This window comes from Lemur catta, chromosome 4 (genome assembly GCF_020740605.2).
Source record: "Lemur catta isolate mLemCat1 chromosome 4, mLemCat1.pri, whole genome shotgun sequence".
In the NCBI taxonomy this organism is placed as follows: Eukaryota; Metazoa; Chordata; class Mammalia; order Primates; family Lemuridae; genus Lemur; species Lemur catta.
The window spans coordinates 10,210,964-10,231,573 of NC_059131.1; the positions used below are offsets into that span (position 1 = coordinate 10,210,964).

Below are 20,610 nucleotides of genomic sequence, written 5' to 3' on the forward strand. Positions count from 1 at the left end.
GGGAACGTTTTGAACCTTTCAGCCATTTGGGGTGGCATTTGTCCCCTTTGGATTCCCATTTGTTTGATAAGCCCTGGTATTTTTATATCCCCTATATTATCTGTTTGTTATTTGTGAGTTTTGTTGCAAACTAAGGAAGCTCCATCTCAAAGACCCTTGGGAAAAACTTTGGCTGAGTGATTAACTTACAGCAACAAACCTACATGTAAAGAGAATGGTGTTGGCCGGGTGCAGTGGCTCACGCCTGTAATCCTAGCACTCTGGGAGGTGGAGGCAGGTGGATTGCTCAAGGTCAGGAGTTCGAGACCAGCCTGAGCAAGAGCGAGACCCTGTCTCTATTAAAAATAGAAATAAATTAGCTGGACAGCTAAAAATATATAGAAAAAATTAGCCGAGCATGGTGGCTCATGCCTGCAGTTCCAGCTACTGGGGAGGCTGAGGCAGAAGGATCCCTTGAGCCCAGGAGTCTGAGGTTGCTGTGAGTTAGGCTGACGCCACAGCACTTTAGCCTAGGCAACAGAGCAAAACTTCGTCTCAAAAAAAAAAAAAAAAAAAAAAAAAAGAGAATGGTGTTATTGTAATCCGACATATGTGCTGGAGTATGACAAGAAGCGGCCATTAAATGAAAATTCCCATTTGATTGATAGGACTTGGCATTTTAGATTGTTTGTTTTGGGAATTCCCTATGTTGTTTGTGTGTGTTTGTGAGTTTTTGTACCTATGTCTAAAGATAATTGTGATACCACATTGCCCCAAAATTGCAAAGGACTCTGGGTGGTAGGAAGCCTCCAGGAAAGCAAATGTTTTTTTTTTTTTTTTTTTTTTTTTTTTAAGTCCAGGACTCAGATGGCGAAGGAGGGTGCCTGGAGCCCCTCGCCTCCAAATATCCCCACAGGAACCCTGGGCAAAACTGACAGTGGGGGTTCAACTGGCACTAAGGATAACTAAATATGTTTTTATGATTGTGCATGTTCATGGTGCCATTTGGGAAGGAAAGGGGTCTCCCAATGGCAGGAAATAAGGATATTAAGTATGCCACCAAAACAATGGCCTTAATACTGGCCATGACTGAGCCCAAATGAGTGGCCAGCATGACAAAAAGAAATCAGGCCACTGGCAGAGCTGCTAAGGAGGCTGCTGGAGGTGATTTGTTCCTCAGGGCCTTGATACCCTGGCTAGATTTAGACCACCCTTAAAAACTACAGGCCAGGGCTCTGACATTTGGGATGGCACAGCTAAATGGAGACAGAATTCTCATAGACTCGTCTCCTACCCAAAGCTTTGGTTTAGCCTCTTATGAGGCACCTGCATGAATACACACATTGGGAGCATGATCCCTTGATGGATTTGGTGAGATCTCATTTGAGAGGACCCCGTTTACAACCGTTTATGTGCTTGCGGTGGACCTGCCACACAGGGAAGCCAACACGTGGGGATCCCTTTCGATGACTGACAGTTTCACTCAGATGCCTAGGCTTGTATTGGTAGATTCCTTTTCAGGCTGGGTAGAAGCTTGCCCTCCCTGGAGGAAAGAAAGGAGAGTCTGAGGTCACTGGAATCCTTCTGGAAGAACTCACTCCCAGATGGGCTCCTACCAGGAGCTGATGGGGCCTTTCCTGAGTTCCTGTACATGTACAGAGACAGGCCTCAGAGGATGATGGGATGACAGGCATTAACAGTCCAGGGAAAGAGGCCAAACAAATGCAGAATAACATGCCGGTGGTGGAGGCCATGGGCAGACAGCTACAGAGACAGCTCAAGGTATCACTGTGTTTGGCTACTCCATGGCAGTGCCCATCAGAGAAATCTTTCCTTCCTGCCATCTATCCCTGGATCTGCTATACAGTGTCCAGTGGTTGCCCATAAACTTCTTCAAGTAGACTCCCAGTGGGAATCTGGTGAACCGTTTTTCCAAAAAGCTGGACACAGTGGACTCAATGATCCCACAGGTCATCAAAATGTTCATAGGCTCCTTTCCTCCACACAGAGTGATAATGGACCGTTCTTTGCAGCAGAGGTAACCCAGCAAGTAAGGAAAGCCCTATATCTAGAAGGAAAATCACACAGAACCCACTTATAGTGGGATAAGGTATTACCACTTGCCCTTCTCTAGATAAGAGTAGCCCTTTAGAAGTGGGCTTAAGTTAAGCCCCTAAAAATAGTTTATGAGAGACCCTGCCTAACTCCCCAAGGTAAGTATGGTAATATGATCAGGAGTAAAAGAAACTAGAATAAAACAACATGTCAAATGAATGGGTCAGGTGCCAACCGTTACACACGAGTTTGCCTCTTTGAGGTCCCTGCTCTAGTTGGAACCAGAAAAGTGAAAGGGACCCTATGAAGTGCCTCTAACAATTCACACCTCATTGAAATTGTCAGAAGTGAAACCTTGGGCCCATATACCAAAGTAAAGCGGTGTAGCCCCCAGTGGAGGGGCCAGCCTTTAGGCGATTTAAAGTATCTGTTTGACAAAAAAGAAAAAGATGAGAATGATGATATTTTCACTAATTTTTCCTTAGTTACTTGTTCTGTCTATAGGATAGAGGGACAACTTCACCTCTTCTGTTGATCTGTCTTACTGCTGGGTATGTTACCTTAAGCCTCATTTGGTGCAAGTCTGTCTGTACATAATTTCTGAATTTGCAGAACCCAGTCTCTCAGATCTCCTACAGGGTGAGACTGATAGCTCCACACTCAGAGGTCCCATGTTTCTTTCTTACCGAGCCCTGTATCAGACATTACGTGCAAGGTGACAGAAGGACCCACGGTCCTAATGGTGTCTTAGATACCAAGCGGGGTAAAATCTCTCTTGTCAGGTATCCTACATCTCGCCTTGTCAGTCCTCATGGTTGTAGTTGTTCCTTATGCCCTTTTTTGCCTGTTAATTTGTTATTGTAAATCTACTACCAAAACTCTGTAATGATATAAATAAGTTTAAACCTTTCATCTAAAACATCACCCCAATTCATCAGGAAGTAGATTGATGACTTTGTTGCCCCTCCTCCCATAGATATGGAAGGGTAAAAATTGACAATGGGGAATAAGTAACAGAGAAAATGGCCTGAACAAGGGTTTAAAAAAAAAAAAAAGTATATAAACTCAAAACAATGAAGTGTGCATACTGTGACAAAAGTAGGTATAGGGAGGCACAAAAGCACGTGGGGGAGTCGGCAACCCAGCTGGGGAGGACCACAGAAAGCTTCCCAGTGAGCTCACACCTGAACCAAGTAGTTAAGCAAAGGAATGGTAGGGGAAAACATTACAGGCAGAAAGTACAACATGCTTAGAGACAAGGAAACAGATGCACAGGGTTACAAGTAGTTTGGCATGGCTGGAGCAAGGAAAGAGGAAGTTAGAGAAACACAGGGCAGACTTCGGGGATGTGAAGATGTTGCTGGGCAATGGCAGAGAGGAGGAGGAGCAGACCCCCATTTTAGAAAGACTACTTTAGTACTTGTTTGGGAAAAAAATACAGAAGTAACAAAAATGAAGACAAGGAGATGTTTAAGAGGCTGTCATAGCAGTTTAGATGAAGAATGATGGAAGACTGAATTTAGGTAAGGACACGGGGGGCGGGGGGCTGGGGGTGGAGAGACGAAACCGCATGGAGAGGTGGTAACTCCCCCACACTCCCTCTTAACACAGCTGTCTATCTAGAAGAGTTTCGGAATGTCTTTGCTTCTTGCTGTGAAAAAAATCCTGGATTATTTTTAACTCTTCATTTCTCCTTTCAGACCCATAACTAAATGCTTTCCACAGAGTTGCCAAGAACCCCCTGGAGAACCAGCTGGCTCATGACCCACCCAGGTACCATCTCACGCTATTGGAGGGCACATCTGTTTCTGCCTGGAGCAGCTGAGAGGTTAGAAATCATGTGTTGAGACATCACCACTGGGTTCCCTGGACTATACCAGCTCCTATTCCCACGAGGCTATAATGCTGCTTCCTGAAGCAATGACCCTGAGCGTATTTTATTTATTTTACATATTTTATTACTTGTTTTGTGCATGATGCCTCTTTCCCCAATAGAATGTAAGTCCTACAAAAGTGAGGGTTTTTAGATACTTTGTTCACTATTGTTTCTTCCAGAACACTGCCTGGCACAAAGAAGTCATGGGACAAATACTTGATGAATATCAAACATAAAGCAGCTGTTGGGCCCATAAAGGGAATGGTGGCAGGTAGAAGGAACCATGCTATGGTGTGGCTGGGTAATGTGACAACCAGGAACCAGAGGCCAAGAGCTAGGAAAAGTGAGAAGAACGAGACCAAGAGTTAAAGGGCAGAAATAGTGGTTTGATAAAAGCTAGAAGGAAGAAACAAGAATCGGGGTAAAATTTTAAGTGGGGTGGGAATCCAGACATTATTTTTTAAACCACAATGCCAAGCTCTATGTCCTTTAGAGTAGGTACTCAAATGCTGAATAGATGAAGGGGTATACAAAATATAACACCTAGAAATAAAATACTCACACTTTCTACCAAGTGGAAAGAACTGTCAGGAACATAGAAGAAACCGAGGTGGACACCCGTTCACTTCTAACCGTTATCCTTCAGAGTTATGCTTTATTCCTTTGCAGGCTTTAGCTATGGAGATCTTAAATGGGGCTTCTTACAGAGTTTGACCGCAGTATTTGAGGTAGGAAATAGTGATGGGCAAATATAAAAGTTGGGATGGAATTTAATGGTTTTCTCCTAATTTAACCTTGTCACAAATAGTACATGCTTTGGGACTTTTCTTTTAATTTTGGTACAAATTGATGTGCCATTGGGGAAAAGAGGAAGAATATAAGTTGTACTAGAATTTTCCTCCAAGAAGACTATTTTAATTAAGGTTTTTAGGAAATGAAACTGAAGATTATAGGCCAAAATGCAGCTGTGCAGCAAGCTTTCTGGCTTTCTTAAAAGTTGCAATGTAGTTCTCCTGTTTGCAGCCACTCTAAACCTCATTTATACAACTGTCTCATATGGATTCAGGGCAAGCGGTGAGGTCACTTCGGTCAGGCACCATGCCACAGTCATCTTCCCATCCCAATGCTCAGTAGAAGGGGGCATCCTCAATGCACACATGAGGATAGTTTAGTGACGGGTGAGCTGACTGACAGGGCAGCCTTCAATGCTATGGATGCAGGAAAGCTATAGCACAGTGCCAGCCACACAGCACGACCTTAATATGGATGATATAAATTGAAATGAAAGCTGAGATCTCATTTCAGCACAGACATCCCATTTCAATGATATCCACTTAGAGATCTCAGTCAAATACACTTTAAGAACCAAATTGACTTTTTAGGAACAAAAAATCAAGTTTACAACAAGGAACAATGCATTTGGTCAAAGTAAAGCTTCACTGTGTTTCAACACAGAGTTTCAGAGCAAATGAATAGCTACTTGTGTATGTATATACATAGCACTAATGAAAAGATAAGGGTAAAATAAACTTGCCACTTTTTTACCTATATAAACACATCATTCCCTCAACTTAACAACACACATTGATATACATTTCTTATTTCACATAAAAGCATACCTGAGGTATAAAAACAAAACAAAATTACTAGACTATAGTAATTATTTTATGTGAGATAAATAACTGTATAAAGCAGCAGCAGCTACCCAAAAAAACCCCAAAAACATTCGATTTCTAAAATAAAGTAATACCTTATATCAACTGGTTAAAAGAAGGAAGCATGCCTGTTTCTTGGCCAAACGCCATCACAATAATAAAACTAGGCCTAAGGACAATACACACTTAATAATGATGGTGCCCTGGGAGATTCACCTCTGTTGTGGATGGTTCTCCCATACCCTCTCCTCTTTTACATAAAAATAGATGGATAAAAGCCATAGTTATTGCCACAAATGGAATGTTTTCACATACTTTTAGGTTCTAAAAGTTTATGTTTTAGATAGTTGAGGCAGCTAGAACTTTGATACACACTGAAATTATTTCTTTACATTCTCCTTTGGGTCAGGGAAGGAAGAATTTTACCTCAATAAAATTTGAACTTCGGACTTATTTATGCACATAGTGGATTTGAAAAGTCTATTTATTTATCTACTCTTAAAATGGTAATTTTTTTAAAAAAATGATCCAATACAAAAGTAGATCATTTCCCAATGCTAATAATTAAGACTGGTCTATACAAGTAAGCCTAGAAGGATTTTCTAGTGTCATCTGTAGCATTTTTACATCCACAAAAGAAGGCACATCATGTAACTTCAGGCCACACTTAGGTGCTTTCACTGAGAAATTAACAATAAAATTACATAAAAGCTGTCTGAAGCTTGTGGCAAACAGGAATGATAAGTTTCAACATTTTATCTGTACAATTACTACTCTTATATCTCTGGCTTTAAAAAAAATGAAAGTGAAATATTGCTCAAAGAATTACTTTGCCTATTTTCCTAAATTAGACAGAGCCATCTTCCTTTAGAGAAGTGAATTAAAAAGCCAATTCTCCACTTAGCCTCTCCTACTATTTCAGCCTTTCCTTGCTAAGAACTTAGTAAAATAAAGTAAATGAAAGAAAAGTCAGGGGAAAGAATCAGCAGTCACAATAAATATCAGAAACTCTACTTCTTATTGATACCCAGAAAAGCAACTTCATCTAACGCAGAACAGTCAAGCACTATCTGCCACTTGGAATGCATTCTGGATACAAAGGGGATCAGTTTCTCCAAAAAAATAAATGTATGTTTTGACTACTTTCGAAAAGCTTTAACTCTGCTCATTAACGTGGAAACCATGAGGACTTACCCTGTAAAGAGGATGGCACTTGTCCCTGAAGCAGGGAGTCAATCGGGCATAGATCTGTAGGCTGTAGTAGTAAGCTGCCAGCTGGAGAGACAATGCAGAGTGGGACTGCTTTTCAAAGCATCTGTTAGCATCTAACACCTAGGAGGGAGCATGATAGAATTAACTCAGCTGAAAGGAAATTAGCAAGATCATTATAAACCATTACATTTCTAGTCATTACTGCAGCATTTTGGTACAAAGTTTCCATCCTTTCAACTCAAACTCAAGCTCAAGTTCAAGTTCAAATTAAAATTCAGAAGGCATTACAAAGACAGACCTATGAATGTAAAAGTAGATTTAAATTTAAGCTAACATAGAATTCACTTTGTAAATACTGACCAGAGTCCTGTCAGCACCTAAGGACTATCAGAAGGAAATGACATATAATAAATAATTTTACCAATGAAAATCCCCCGCATAGATTTTTAGTGTATTCCTTTTTAAGCTCTTCAATGGTAAGGGCAAACATACCTGTGGTAAGGCAAGGAGATAAGCCAGAGCCAAGGTCATGTCATTTGGCAAAGCATCACTTGCTAGTTGCAAGAGAACTGAATGTAGAAAAAAAACAAAACAAAAAGCCCATACATTATTTTTCTTGAGGATGCACATGATATTCATATTTATTAAGTGCCATATTTTTAGCCCTACATGATTTCAACATATAGTTTCAAAAGACTCTTTAAGACCTTTTATGAAAGTCTATTCAGCACCATCTAAACAGAGATCACATGGAACTATGTGTTACTACGTTATATAGTAACATTTCCTTAACTTGGAAAAGGTATGCTGTTTGTTATACATGAGGAAATCCTGTTAGAGCAGCTGCAAAGTTAAGTGGAAAGACATCAGTAAGGATGATTGCTGAAGGCTGGGTCTTTAAGTTTTAAAGACATAGATTGTGCTATAAAATTATGTATATCAACGATAGCTAATGTGGAAGGTGACCATATGATCACAGCAATAAAATAATAGCTTCCTGAGTGCAAATATAGAATTACTACAATGACGATAACATGATTTTGTTCCTCCTTAGAATACTGCTCTTCATCACACTCCACAAAAATAAAATCAGTCTCTTGCTTTTAAAACATGTTTACATGTTTTAAAATATCCTAGCCATTAAAAACTCCTTTTCCACAAAAATTTTTATTCAAGCAACAACCTGCCTATGTCAAAGCTTCAATATGAGAATACCTTGCCAATAAGGTCTGTGTTTATATACAGTTCTTTTTAAGAAGGATGTATTCTATTCACTTAGGGCCCTAGTGACAAATACTCAGTAGTCATATGTAATCACAATGCAAACCTTTAATTTTTTTTAAGAAACACACTCTCATGATCTGCACTAATAAAGGGGAACAGTATATGAATAATACAAAGTAAATCATATTTGACGTTGCTAATGCACCGTATGATTTTCTTCTAGGAGATTTACCTTCGTAATTATGTCTTACTTGGACTAATATTTAAGTCATTTGTCTAATCTATGTTCACCTGATACTCTGGGCAGTGGGGATGTGGGAGAGTGAGGAGCAACAAGTGGATGAAGTGTCAGAGGCTGACCCAGAACTCAAAATTCCCTGCGGAATGATTCACAGAGGAAAAACTACTCAGATTTCTCCACTGTGCTTCAGCAAAGAGAGTATCTGTTCTCTAAATACTCATTTCCTGAACTTTATGAACCAAATGGACCACCAGTCAGCCCCAGGCCTCCCAACTCCCAGGGAATGGTACAGTTTCAGAGATGTTTTCTAATCAAAACCTATTCATTTCAAGGCCTACTTCCGAATTCATTCCTCCATTCAACATCAATGAACTTTTTTCTGAACCAGACAGTGCCCTAAGGTAAGAATCAGAGTCCCTGCCCTTCAGGAATAAACAGACGAGAGGGCAAGAGAAACTCTCTAAACAAATAATTTAATAAATAATTTAATGCAAAGGGCCCAAATTAAAGTTTGTACAAACAATTATGAGAGCAAAAAAAAGTATAAAATTGATCAATGTACACTAGAAGATTACTAAAAATGGAAAGATGAAGGGCTTAAGCTGTAAACTTTAGACACCAGAAGATAAAGCAAGAGAAAATATTCAGACTTAATCTGCCAAAAATTCTGCACTATTTGAGAAAGATTTACTTAAAGTCTAGAAATTACATACTTTACAAACATATACATAGACCACACACACAGGGATGTCATTTTGACTTATGTCTGCCTTATACATTCTGCCATCCAGTATCTGCCTCATAGTCCTTCAGGACCCTTATTTTGAGGGGGAAAAATCCAACTGTTTAATATATTAATAATTCTTTTCTGTTAATTTCCTTTCTTATAGTCTTTAATAAAGCAAACTCATGTAGTTGTATCCACCCTCATGTTAATTTTCTTCTTATATTTCCTTTCTTTAACTGTAAAAGAGGCCAATTTGCACACAAGCATATCTGAACCCACTCATCAAAATTAGCACTGTCTCTTTCAAAAGAGCCCCTTAGGACCCCTTTCTTCAGACAGATGGCTGCTTCTCTAGCTATTGGAGGACCTTCCTTCTTGGAGTTGTGATGGGAGCCAATCTCAGACTCACCTGAAAAATTAAGTCATATTATTGACTATCTTCTAGTCACAACTAACTTTTTTTATGATAATGTCAGTTCAATCTTTTACTTTATTTAATGTGCATTCGCCTGTATCCAAAGACCAAAGCACTCTCCAGGGATGAGGATATGCTACCAGGGAAGATATTCTGAAGAATATGCTATAGATCTGAAGAAAATTTCAAAGCAAAAAGCAACAAAAGCAAAAACAACCAAACAAAAAACAAAACCAACAAAAAAGAGCAATGATGACATTATTGGAATGAAGGCATAGTCTCTAGGAGACATCTTTGAAAGACAGAATCCTCATCTGGATTCATAAATTCCAGTAGGTTTACTTTTAAAACAGTTTATTATATCATAGGTACAACTCAAAAAATGGTCACTAAAATTTTTGAACATATGTAATTGAATAAAGCTTATAATAGGGAAAAAAGAAAAGGAATATATAATTCCCATGAGCTCACAGTAATAAAAAATTGCCTTCAGAGAGTTGTTTAAAGGGTCATCATTGTTATTTTTACTAAGGAGTGAATATCATCACCCTAAAATATAAATTTTTGCTCTAAATGAATAATATCTATTACACATAGACTTTACTTCATAGATAAAACTGTATGGATCATGTTGTTTATTTTCAGTATTTCACCCTGCCTTGACATCTTAGGGGCTTTGCTAATCCTGAAAAGACTGACCCACCCAGGTCTATCTAATTCCTAGAGGGGGCAAACAACTTACCTGTGAGTACACCTTTGACATATAAACCAACCAGTCCAGTGCCCAGACTTTGAACCACCTCCTCCATCTTGGTTTTACACTTCAAGAGGCAATAGCCTTTGTCCTAATCACCCCACAGCCAGGTAAGAGACAATCAAAGACCACCACTATATCCCAGGGCCCACCAAAATTATCCATACTTCCAATCTTAAGCTTGCCCAAGCTTGCCTACCCTGTCTCGCCCATTCCTTCCCATGAAAACCAAAGACTTTTGTCCATGCTTTCCCTGGCTCCTTCTGTCCCTGGACCACCCGGGTGCTTCTCCACCTGTGGTGTGCCCTGCCCTGTTTCTAGGAATCTGTGAGTATAAATTTCTTCCTTCATGACAATCATTTCCATGTCCGTGAGTCTTGCCAATACCTGAATAAAATCAAAATCCCAGGTACATTTCAGAACAACAACTAAAACAAAATCTATGAATACTCAATGAATCTATGGCCTACAACACTGGGCAGAATGACACAATGGGAAGGAAACCATTTTCAAAACCAGAAAGTCCTGGAATCAGAGCTCAGGTATCCCACTAATTTACATTAACTCTTGAGTTTCAGAATTCAGACGGTTTTGGACTTTAGAAGTTTATGCTGTACACATACCATGCATTACATGATGCCCTCAGGATGGTCTGGAAGTACCCAATAATCAAAGACATTAACATCTGTGCTGTGAAACATCTGAATACTCTATTAAGTGAGATACACAAAGACTATAAGTAGCCTCATGTGACTTTAGTTCAGGCTTTGATGCCAAACAAGTTACAAAAAAGCTTTTTGGCTTTCAAAGAATTTTAGATTTGAGGTCTGAGCATTATTTGCCTCCTGTGTAAATTAGGATTAATGAAGTAAAGTACACAAAGTGCACAGCATCTCTCTACCATGGAAAGCACGAAGTAGGTTCTCTTTCGCCCTCTAAAAAATACGGGCTTGAGGGAGCAAATCATTTTCTTCAATTATGACACGTTTTGATTTCCCCCTAAAAATGATTGATGATAAGTTCTTTCATTAATAACTACCATAGTAGTAACAGAGACAATTCCATTTTATAAAAATCAATTAACAAATTAACAACTACATTTAAGCACGAAGACTAATTTCACCAAGAAGCAACAGCAGACTTAAACAGTCACACCTGATTATTGGAAACACTTCTGCTACCATATTTATTGTTGCTTTGCTGCTTCTCACTGAGCATTCAACAATCATTTGGATTAGTTACCCCTCACAACCTCTCTACGAAGAAGTTAGCTGTTTTCCTCAATTTACAAAAGAGGATTTAGAGTCATAGTAAGTTTCTTTTCTATTTGCCCTGTGCCAACACACAGACAAATCATCTCAGTCCTGGGAAAGAAAAAAAAAAAAAATATATATATATATATATATATGTGTATATATTTTCTTCTTTGGCAACTCTCCATTCGGACTAACTCAACAGTCCCCTTTCTTTTCACCACCGAACTTTGTAAGTGCATGGTCCGCCCCTCTGCATCTACCACCTTGAAACTCACTCTTACCTCCAGTTCCTCCAACCCTGGGTCCCAACTCACACTGTCTCCAAAGGTCACCAAACCCAATGGCCTTTTCTCTGCTTCTTCTCTCGGATCTCACTGTGGCCCTAGACACTGCTAGATAGTCTTTGGCTTCAGGGACACTGAGTCTCTACATCTAAATGATCCTCCTCATCCTCCTTGACTGCTCAATGTGGGTATTCTGTTATTTCATCACTATCTCTTAATCCCACTTTACATTTTCCCCCTTGAAGAACTCAATTATATTCTTTTTCTTTCTTTCTTTTTTTTTTTTTTTGAGACAGAGTGTCGCTTTATTGCCCTGGCTAGAGTGAGTGCCGTGGCGTCAGCCTAGCTCACAGCAACCTCAAACTCCTGGGCTTAAGCCATCCTACTGCCTCAGCCTCCCGAGTAGCTGGGACTATAGGCATGTGCCACCATGCCCGGCTAATTTTTTCTATATATATTTTAGTTGGCCAGGTTATTTCTTTCTATTTTTAGTAGAGACGGGGTCTCGCTCTTGCTCAGGCTGGTCTCGAACTCCTGACCTCGAGCGATCCGCCCGCCTCGGCCTCCCAGAGTGCTAGGATTACAGGCGTGGGCCACCGCGCCAGGCCACTACATTATTAATTTCAACTGGCATCGTAGTCTATTTTCCCAGTATTTATATCTAGGCTTGACCCATCTCACAAGACATCACCAACTGCTTTGTAGACATTGCCACTCAAATATTACCCCAAATATGTCATCCTTTACCCAATATCTTTCATATTTGTAAAATAATACATTATTCTCCCAATAAGCCAAACTTAAAACTCCAGAGTCATCTTGGACTTCACCCTCTTTTCTGCTACCAACATTCAAGCCATCATCAAATCCTGTTGAATCATTTCCAAAGGACTCCACACATGCTTTCTGTTTTCACTCCCACGAACTCTAGTTTAGACTTTCATTGTTGAAAAACTGGACTCTTTCAATCGCCTCCAAACTCTATGTAATATCTTTAGTCTTTCTCCTTCTAATCCCTTCTTAGAACAGTTTCATAGTTATTTTAATCAAGCACTGAATAATGATGTCACTCTTCACCTTAAAAATAAAACCTTCATTAGTTTCTCATTTCTTAAAAAAATAAGTTAAAATTCTTATTTGACATTTAAAGTCTCCATAAATATGGGCAAACTTTAATTTGTGGTTTTAATTGCAATTAAACCTATCCTGTACACCAGCCAAATTAGTCTGACACCCAAACTCTCTGCCTGTGCTCATACCATTTCTTTGTATAATAATACTAAAATTATTCTAAAATAAAAATACCTAGGCTTTTTAAAATATCTCCTCTGATAAGGCAAATACAAGACAGATGCTTTGCATGAATTAGTTCCAAGTATCTCAAAACCCTGCAAGGAGATAGTATTATCTTGTTTTTACACAGGCTTTGAAGCTTATATAAATTAGCCAAACTCATAAAGGCAGTTCATCCTTAAAGAAAAGAAAGAGGAGATGCAAAACAAGATAGATCTCTTTCCCTATCAGTACCTATCAGGCTATTGACAGTTCTATGCTATTACAAACAATGAACATATGTCACTTTTTTAATGTGTATGAATGCATTCATAGGATCAATTCCTAGAATCAGAACTACTGGGTCAAACAATACATGCAACTATAAATTTCGCAGCTATTGCTATGTGTTTTTTAAATTCTCACTTTAAGCCAATGCTCAGTGCAGCATCTCCTCCCGTACTGGTGTTGAGCTGGGTAGAGTTTGCCCACCTGAACATCCATGTGGCCTATTTCCCTAGAGGGTCCTTGACATCTATTTCAACCACCCAAAACAGTTGGAGGATGGTCAAAATTCTCTCCACAAGGTAAGCCTTCATTCATGAGCTGATTCCTCAGAATTTATCCTAAGAAAAAGGCACCTTGGATTTCTATTCCCTTTTCAGGGGGAACTATGACTCAGACTTTAACCTCACTGGCATCTGATGAACTCCAATGAAATCCAGGAGAGTAATGCTATTTAAATTCTTCAATTTAAGATTGGGTGATTGGGTTCTCTTATTAGAAAAGCCCTCTTGCAGATGAAGACTATTATATAAACTCAGATAAAGTATAAAACACAAGTATCAGAAGGGACTAGAGAGCTACCTAAAGCACTTAGAAACTGGAGCGAGGTCGCCATTTGGAAGAATAAATGGTGCTGGTGAGTTTCCCATTTTCACAGCTTCTATCTTGAGGGTAAGCCCCTGTCTGTGCCATGATAGGCAGGTAAAATTCAGAAAACCTGTAGTCTTGAAGAACTAGAGCCCAGAAAAACCACAACAGCTAGTAGGTAAGAGTCATGGTTTGTTACAAAACTAAACAAACACATATTCTTTGACCCAGTAATTCCACTCTTAGAATATATACCCTGTGATTTCACCTAATGAATTCTAGAACAGTCAAAACCAATCTATGCTGGGGAAAAAACAGAATATGGGTTGCCTTCTAGGGAGTGGGAGTGGATGTTTACTAAAAAGAGGCATAAACTTTCCAGGGTGATGATAATGTTCTGTATCTTGATAGGAGTGAGGGTTACACAAGTGCTGCGTGTGTCGGTATTCATATGGTTGTCACACAATTAACATTTTTTATTTCATTGTAAATTTAATCTCATAAAAAGTAATAAATATTAACTCTGGTTAAAGATATGCACAGTGTAGTATCAAAGAGTGAAGTGTACTGATGTCTACAACTTACTTTGAAATGCATCAGAAAATAAGTTGAATTTGGTGGACAGATAGAGCGGTGGAGAAATATATGTACAGCAAGCATGGTAAAATGTTAATGGTAGACTCTAGGAGGGTATATAGGAGTTCACTGTAGAATTTTTTCAATTCTCCCGTGAATTTTAAATTTTCTCCATAGAGTGTTAGGGGAAGAAAAGAGAAAAAAAATCCTCTCTGGTAACTATGTCAAATACTCAGGCTCCTATCAGTTATTCCCCAAAGGAGATTTCCTGAAAGGTACTCTGGACAAGTTATATATGCCTGGTCTCCAGCATGCACTTAGCCAGCTGAGTGTCTGGCCACACTAGCCCCACGACCTTCCAGCTTCTTCAAGACTGGAAGAATCATAGGCACCAAGTACACCACACTCCATATGACCTCAGTTTGAAAGGAAAGGAATCAAATCTCTCTCATAATTCCTAACACAATGGTTGTTGAAATTATCTCATGACATCTTTTTTCTCCCACACACTGGTCCCAGATCATTAATCTCTACAAGTGCCTAGCCCAGGCCCCTGCTAAATGATGAACTGTTAAAAGAAACTGATGAGAGTAGGTGAAAATATCAGTCCTCACTCTACCTCTGGGCATCAAAACTGTCTTAGCAGCCCTTACGGAGACTCAAAGATTCTAAAAAAGTTGCATTTAAACCCTACACATAGGATGCTTCTCAGCCTTGGAATCTGCAAACCATCAGAAGAAACATGTGACAAAAATTTCAGAGTCGATGGTAAGTAGACTGATCAGAGAGAGGGTCTCACTGGGATCCACAAGATGTCATATTGGCTAGAGAATGAATCACAGGGACTTTACCATTTAAGATAAACTAAAAAAGCAAAACAAAACAACTCCTGCCCTACATTTAGTAGTGTTTATGAATTTAATTTGTAATGCTAGTTCCTAAACCTTGAATTCAATGCATTTTTAAAACAAATTATACAGCCAAAATCAGATGAAATCATGCCGAAGCCTCCAAGCACTAATTCTATGCAAAATAAGTGCCTCTGGAGAGCAATCTATAATAAATTTAATTCCAGAACTAAATTCAGAGAAAAGTTGCCCATATTATTGATTTGGAAATCATTAGCCATTAAATCATTCATTTAGCTAAATAAATAATGATCAATATTCCTTAGCTAGTCTCCATAAAAATCTTTTCATCAACTTTATTAAAAAATTCTAAAAAGTCAAATCATGTTGAGGAGTTTAATATGTATCATGACCTACTTCTGAACCAAAGTCAGGAATCACATTTTTACCATAATTTTTAATTTGGTTCATTTAACCTATATCACTCTTCAATTCTGCTGAGTTTCTGACAAATATTTGACATTATAAAATAGCCAAAGACATCTGTTCCAGATATATTGGCATGATCAAAAGGTACGAAATGTGATAGTATATATGGTTTGAGAGGGTATACTCTAAGAAAGCATCCACTTTTAAGAACTTTAACAATGTAGTTCTATTATTTTGCATCTTTGTAAAGCATCCCTCTTGTATGAGAGGCATTCAAATTCACATACATGTACAGGCACACCTCAGAGAAACTGCAGGTTCTGCTAAAGATCACTGCAATAAAGCAAATATTGCAGTGAATCCACTGACACCAATTTTTTTTTGTTCCCCAGTACATATAAGAGTTATCTTTACACTATACTATAGTCTATTAAGTAAGCAATAGCATTATATTAGATAAAAAATATTTTATTGCTAAAAAATCCTGAGGATCATCGGAGCCTTAAGCAAGTTGTAATCTTTTTGCTGGTGGAGGGTCTTGCTTCAGTGTTGACAGCTGCTGACTGATCAGGGTGGGTAGTTGCTTAAGGTTTTGGTGACTATGGCAATTTCTTAAAATAAGACAACAATGAAGCTTACCATATCAATTGACTCTTCCTTTCATGAAAGATTTCTCTGTAGCATATGATACTGTTTGACAGCATTTTACTCACAGTAGAACTTCTTTCAAAATTGGAGTCAATCCTCTCAAATGCTGCCACTACTATCTCAACTAAGTTTAGGTAACATTCTGAATCCTTTGTTGTCATTTCAACAATGTTCATAGCATTTTCACTAGGAGTAGATTCTATTATATTTTAAGAAATTGCTTTCTTTGACCCTCCATACAAAGCGACTCCTGAGCTGTTAAGGTTTTATCATGAGATTGCAGCAATTCAGTCACATCTTCAGGCTCCACTTCAAATTCTAGTTCTCTTGCTATTTCCAACACACCTGCAGTTACTCCCTTCACCGATGTCTTGAACCCCTCAAACTCATCCGTAAGGACTGTAATCAACTTCTTCCAAACTCCTGTTAATGTTAACATTTTAACCTCCTACCATGAATCAGAAATGTTCTTGAAAACTAAAAACAAAATCCTAAGCCCTCTGCTCACTGAATGGACCCCTCTCAGCCAAGGGGACCCCAGAAACATCTTAAAACTGAGTTTCCGGCAATGATGGGATGGGAGATAAAGCACAATTGCAAATGCACGTGATTTCCCTTTTTCATAAATATTCATGACTGCTCCTATAGCTTGTTAAATACGTATATTTGAGCACCCTACTCATATAAAATCTTATTCCTTTGTCTGTCCTGTGAAGCATGTGCACTGACTTCTGGCTGGGGCTCTGCTTTTCAGCCGGTTGGAATGGCTGCCCAACAGGCTGCTATCCTTTATGAGAAATAAAACTCTCCTTTTCCCAAAGTATAAACCTCATTATTTTTTCTTTTCTTTTCTTTCTTTTTTTTTTTTTAGTTAACATTCTCAATGGCATCTAGAATGGTGAATCCTGTCCTGAAGGTTTTCAATTTACTTTGCCAAGATCCATCAGAGCAATCACTACCTATGGCAGCTCTAGACTTATGGAATATATTTTTTAAATAAGACTTGAAAGTCAAAATTACTCCTTGATTCATGAGCTATAGAATGGATGCTATGTTAGCAGGCATGAAAACAACATTAATCTTCTTGTACATTTCCGTTTGAGCTTGTAGAGGACCAGGTACAGTGTCAATGAGCAGTAATATTTTGAAAGCAATCTTTTTCTGAGCAGTAAGTCTCAACAGTGGGCTTAAAATATTCAGTAAACCATGATGTAAACAGATGTGCTGTCATCCAGGCTTAGGTGTACCACTTATAGAACATAAGCAGAGTAGATTTGGCATAATTCTTAAGGGTTCTAGGATTTTCAGAATGGTAAATGAGCATTGGCTTCAACTTAAACTCACCAGCTGCATTAGCCCCTGACAAGAGAGTTAGCATGTCCTTTGAAGCCAGGCATTGACTTCTCTCTCACTATTCAAATCCTAGATTCCATTTTCTTCTAACATAAGGCTGTTTTGTCTCCATTGAAAATCTGCTATTTCATGTAGTCTCCACCTTCATCAGTGATCTTAGCTAGATCCTCTGGATAATGTGCTGCAGCTTCTACATCAGCACTGGCTGCTTCACCCTGTACTTCTATGTTATGGAGATGGCTTCTTTCCTTAAACCTCATGAACCAACCTCTGCAAGCTTTCAGCTTTTCTTCTGCAACTTCCTCACATCTCTCAGCCTTAATAGACTTGAAGAGAGTTAGGTCCTTGCTATGAATTAGGCTTTGGCTTAAGAGAATGTTGTGACTGGTTTGATTTTCTATACAGACCGCTGAAACTTTCTCCATATCAGCAATAAGGCTGTTCTATTTTCTTATCATTCGTGTGTTCACTGGAGTAGCACTTATAATTTCCTTCAGGAACTTTTCATGCACATTCATAACTTGGCTAACTGTTTGCTGCAAGAAGTCAAGCTTTCAGCCTGTCTCAGCTTTTGACATGCCTTCCTCACTAAGCTTAACTGTTTCTAGCTTTGATGTAAAGTGAGAGATGTGTAAGTCTCCCTGTCACTTGACCACTTGGAGACCATTATGGGGTTATTAATTAGTCTAATTTCAATATTTTTGTGTCTCAGGGGAAAGGAAGGACCAGGGGGCGGCGGGAAAGACAGACAGGGAATGTCTGGTTGGTGGAACAGTCAGAACACACACAACATTTATCAATTAAGTTCATTGTCTTATGTGGGCATGGTTCATGTCATCCCAAAACAATCACAGTAGTAACATCAAAGATCACTGATCCCAGATCACCATAATAGATATAATAATAAAACAAGTTTGAGATATTGTGAGAACTACAATATGTGACATAGAGACATGAAGTGAGCACATGCTGAATAGACGTGCTTGATGCAGGGTTGGCACAAATCTTCAATTTGTATTTAAAACACACACACACACACACAATATCTGTGAATCACAATAAAATGAGGTATGCCTGTGTTTTTAAAACTAAATAATAAAAATATTACATAACTGTATAAGCCAATACATGTAAACATACCAGTTATTACTTCAGTCCATTGATGTGCCCATCCATAGGTGACACGCCCACATCCAACCCAATATTTTCTTAAGGTCTCACATCCTATCTGTACAAACTACCCTAATAACCAATCATATTTAATCCATGGGCAACTGATTCAAGACAATAACAAGAAAAGGAAAGCAAAAAGTAATAAAGAATAATTAAACAGGGGAAGAGTAATATGACTACACTCCCCTTACATGTTAAATATCAACTGTCATGAATGTAATAATAGTTTTTTGGTGAAAAAAAGAAACATATCCATAATTGTGAAATATACCTGATTAGAGAATGATAAGAGGTAGAAAAACATGCATCTCAGAGTGAAAGAAAAATAATATACTCAGTAAAAACCTTCAGTACTCAAGGAACCTGCACAGTGGATAGGGAAGTAGTATCTGCTTCTCCTCTTCCCACTGCATATAAATGTTGATTGAAAGAAAAGACTTATCTAAAAATGCATTATACTATCAGCTTTGGGGGGAAGTAGCAGTCATATTCCCTGTGTACATTTTCCCAAATTTTACTCCACGCAGCAATGTGCTCAGTTAAAAGAGGGACTGTCCAGGCTTATTGGCAGTTAGATGTGGCCAGTAACATGTAAGAGTAAACTGTGGATAGGATATCCAAGAAAATGGCTTTTGTTCATCCCCTTTTCTCCTCACTGATGCACAGAATATAGACAAGACAGCTGGAATTCCAGCAGCCTTTGAATCATGGAGTATTCAGGAAGGATGGCAGAGCAGAGAGAGAAGGAACTGAATAAATAAAGTCAAGGAAACTACCACAGAACCTTGGAAGGAAGTACAGAAGCTAAAGAGAAAAGAAGTACAAATGTACTATCTTTGGTAAACTTGCATACATTTCTGTCTTTTCAAAAAATACTACACGGGAAGATATGCCGCCATCCAGAAAATTCTGAATATCAAATATACATTGACCTTCTATTAAGCATAAAAACAGGAAAGAAATATTTATTGAGCACTTTATACCATTCACTATGAGAATCACTTTATATAATTAGCAACTTAACAATAGGAATTACATTTTATTTAACCTTTTAAATCCTCAATATAAACAAATGTCTAGAAAAAAGTAGGTTCTCAATAAATGCTTTAAACAAATGAATACATGAATGGATAAATGAACGAATTATGGAGTCAAGTTAAGCAATTCAAAATTACTAAAACATTTCTTTCTCCTAACTCTCATTCATTCACACATTCTTAGTTATTGTTCTCCTAATATGAGTTACACACTATCAAGAAACTAGAACCTTCTTTCTTACCTTCTGTGGTCGGAAATACTTCTTCGCCTTCAGTTTTAGCCTCTGCTAGTTTCCCAGTTCTCAGCAGAACTTCTGCAAAGCTTTCCACCGGGACGTGCTGGTAAGTGTCATAGGTCACTTCAGACTAGACAAAAGCAGCAGTTTTACCATTTCGTAGGGTGTGTTTTTTTCTTTGAACATAATCTCAGAAAACATAATTAAAGGATTTTATGTCTTCCGGTCACTTGAATAACTTATCACTTATTTAAACATATTATTTTATGCAACATTTTAAATAGACTTTAATCTCATAATCTATCATAACATATGAAACAAATCACATAAAATCAATGAATAACATGAGTAAGAACCAAGACAAAGAAGTACATTTTCAGGAAAATTTTAGTTTTTGTTTATACTGTCTACAACAGCATGAGAGTTAAATATTTTTTTAATTTTGTTTGGATGTAAAGCATGACAATTAAATCTATCTTCTTAGGCA

At 38.3% G+C, this 20,610-nt stretch overlaps 1 protein-coding gene across 1 annotated transcript in view; it reads right to left on the reverse strand.

Annotated features, from left to right (window-relative positions):
- NBAS (NBAS subunit of NRZ tethering complex) overlaps positions 1 to 20,610 on the reverse strand; it is a 319,324-nt gene that overhangs the window by 112,047 nt on the left and 186,667 nt on the right. The window contains exons 38-40 of the mRNA XM_045549061.1: positions 20,130 to 20,253; positions 7,270 to 7,346; positions 6,760 to 6,897 (exon numbers count right to left, since the gene is read on the reverse strand). Of these exons, the coding sequence (XP_045405017.1) occupies positions 6,760 to 6,897; positions 7,270 to 7,346; positions 20,130 to 20,253 (339 nt within the window). The remainder of the gene's footprint in view (positions 1 to 6,759; positions 6,898 to 7,269; positions 7,347 to 20,129; positions 20,254 to 20,610) is intronic.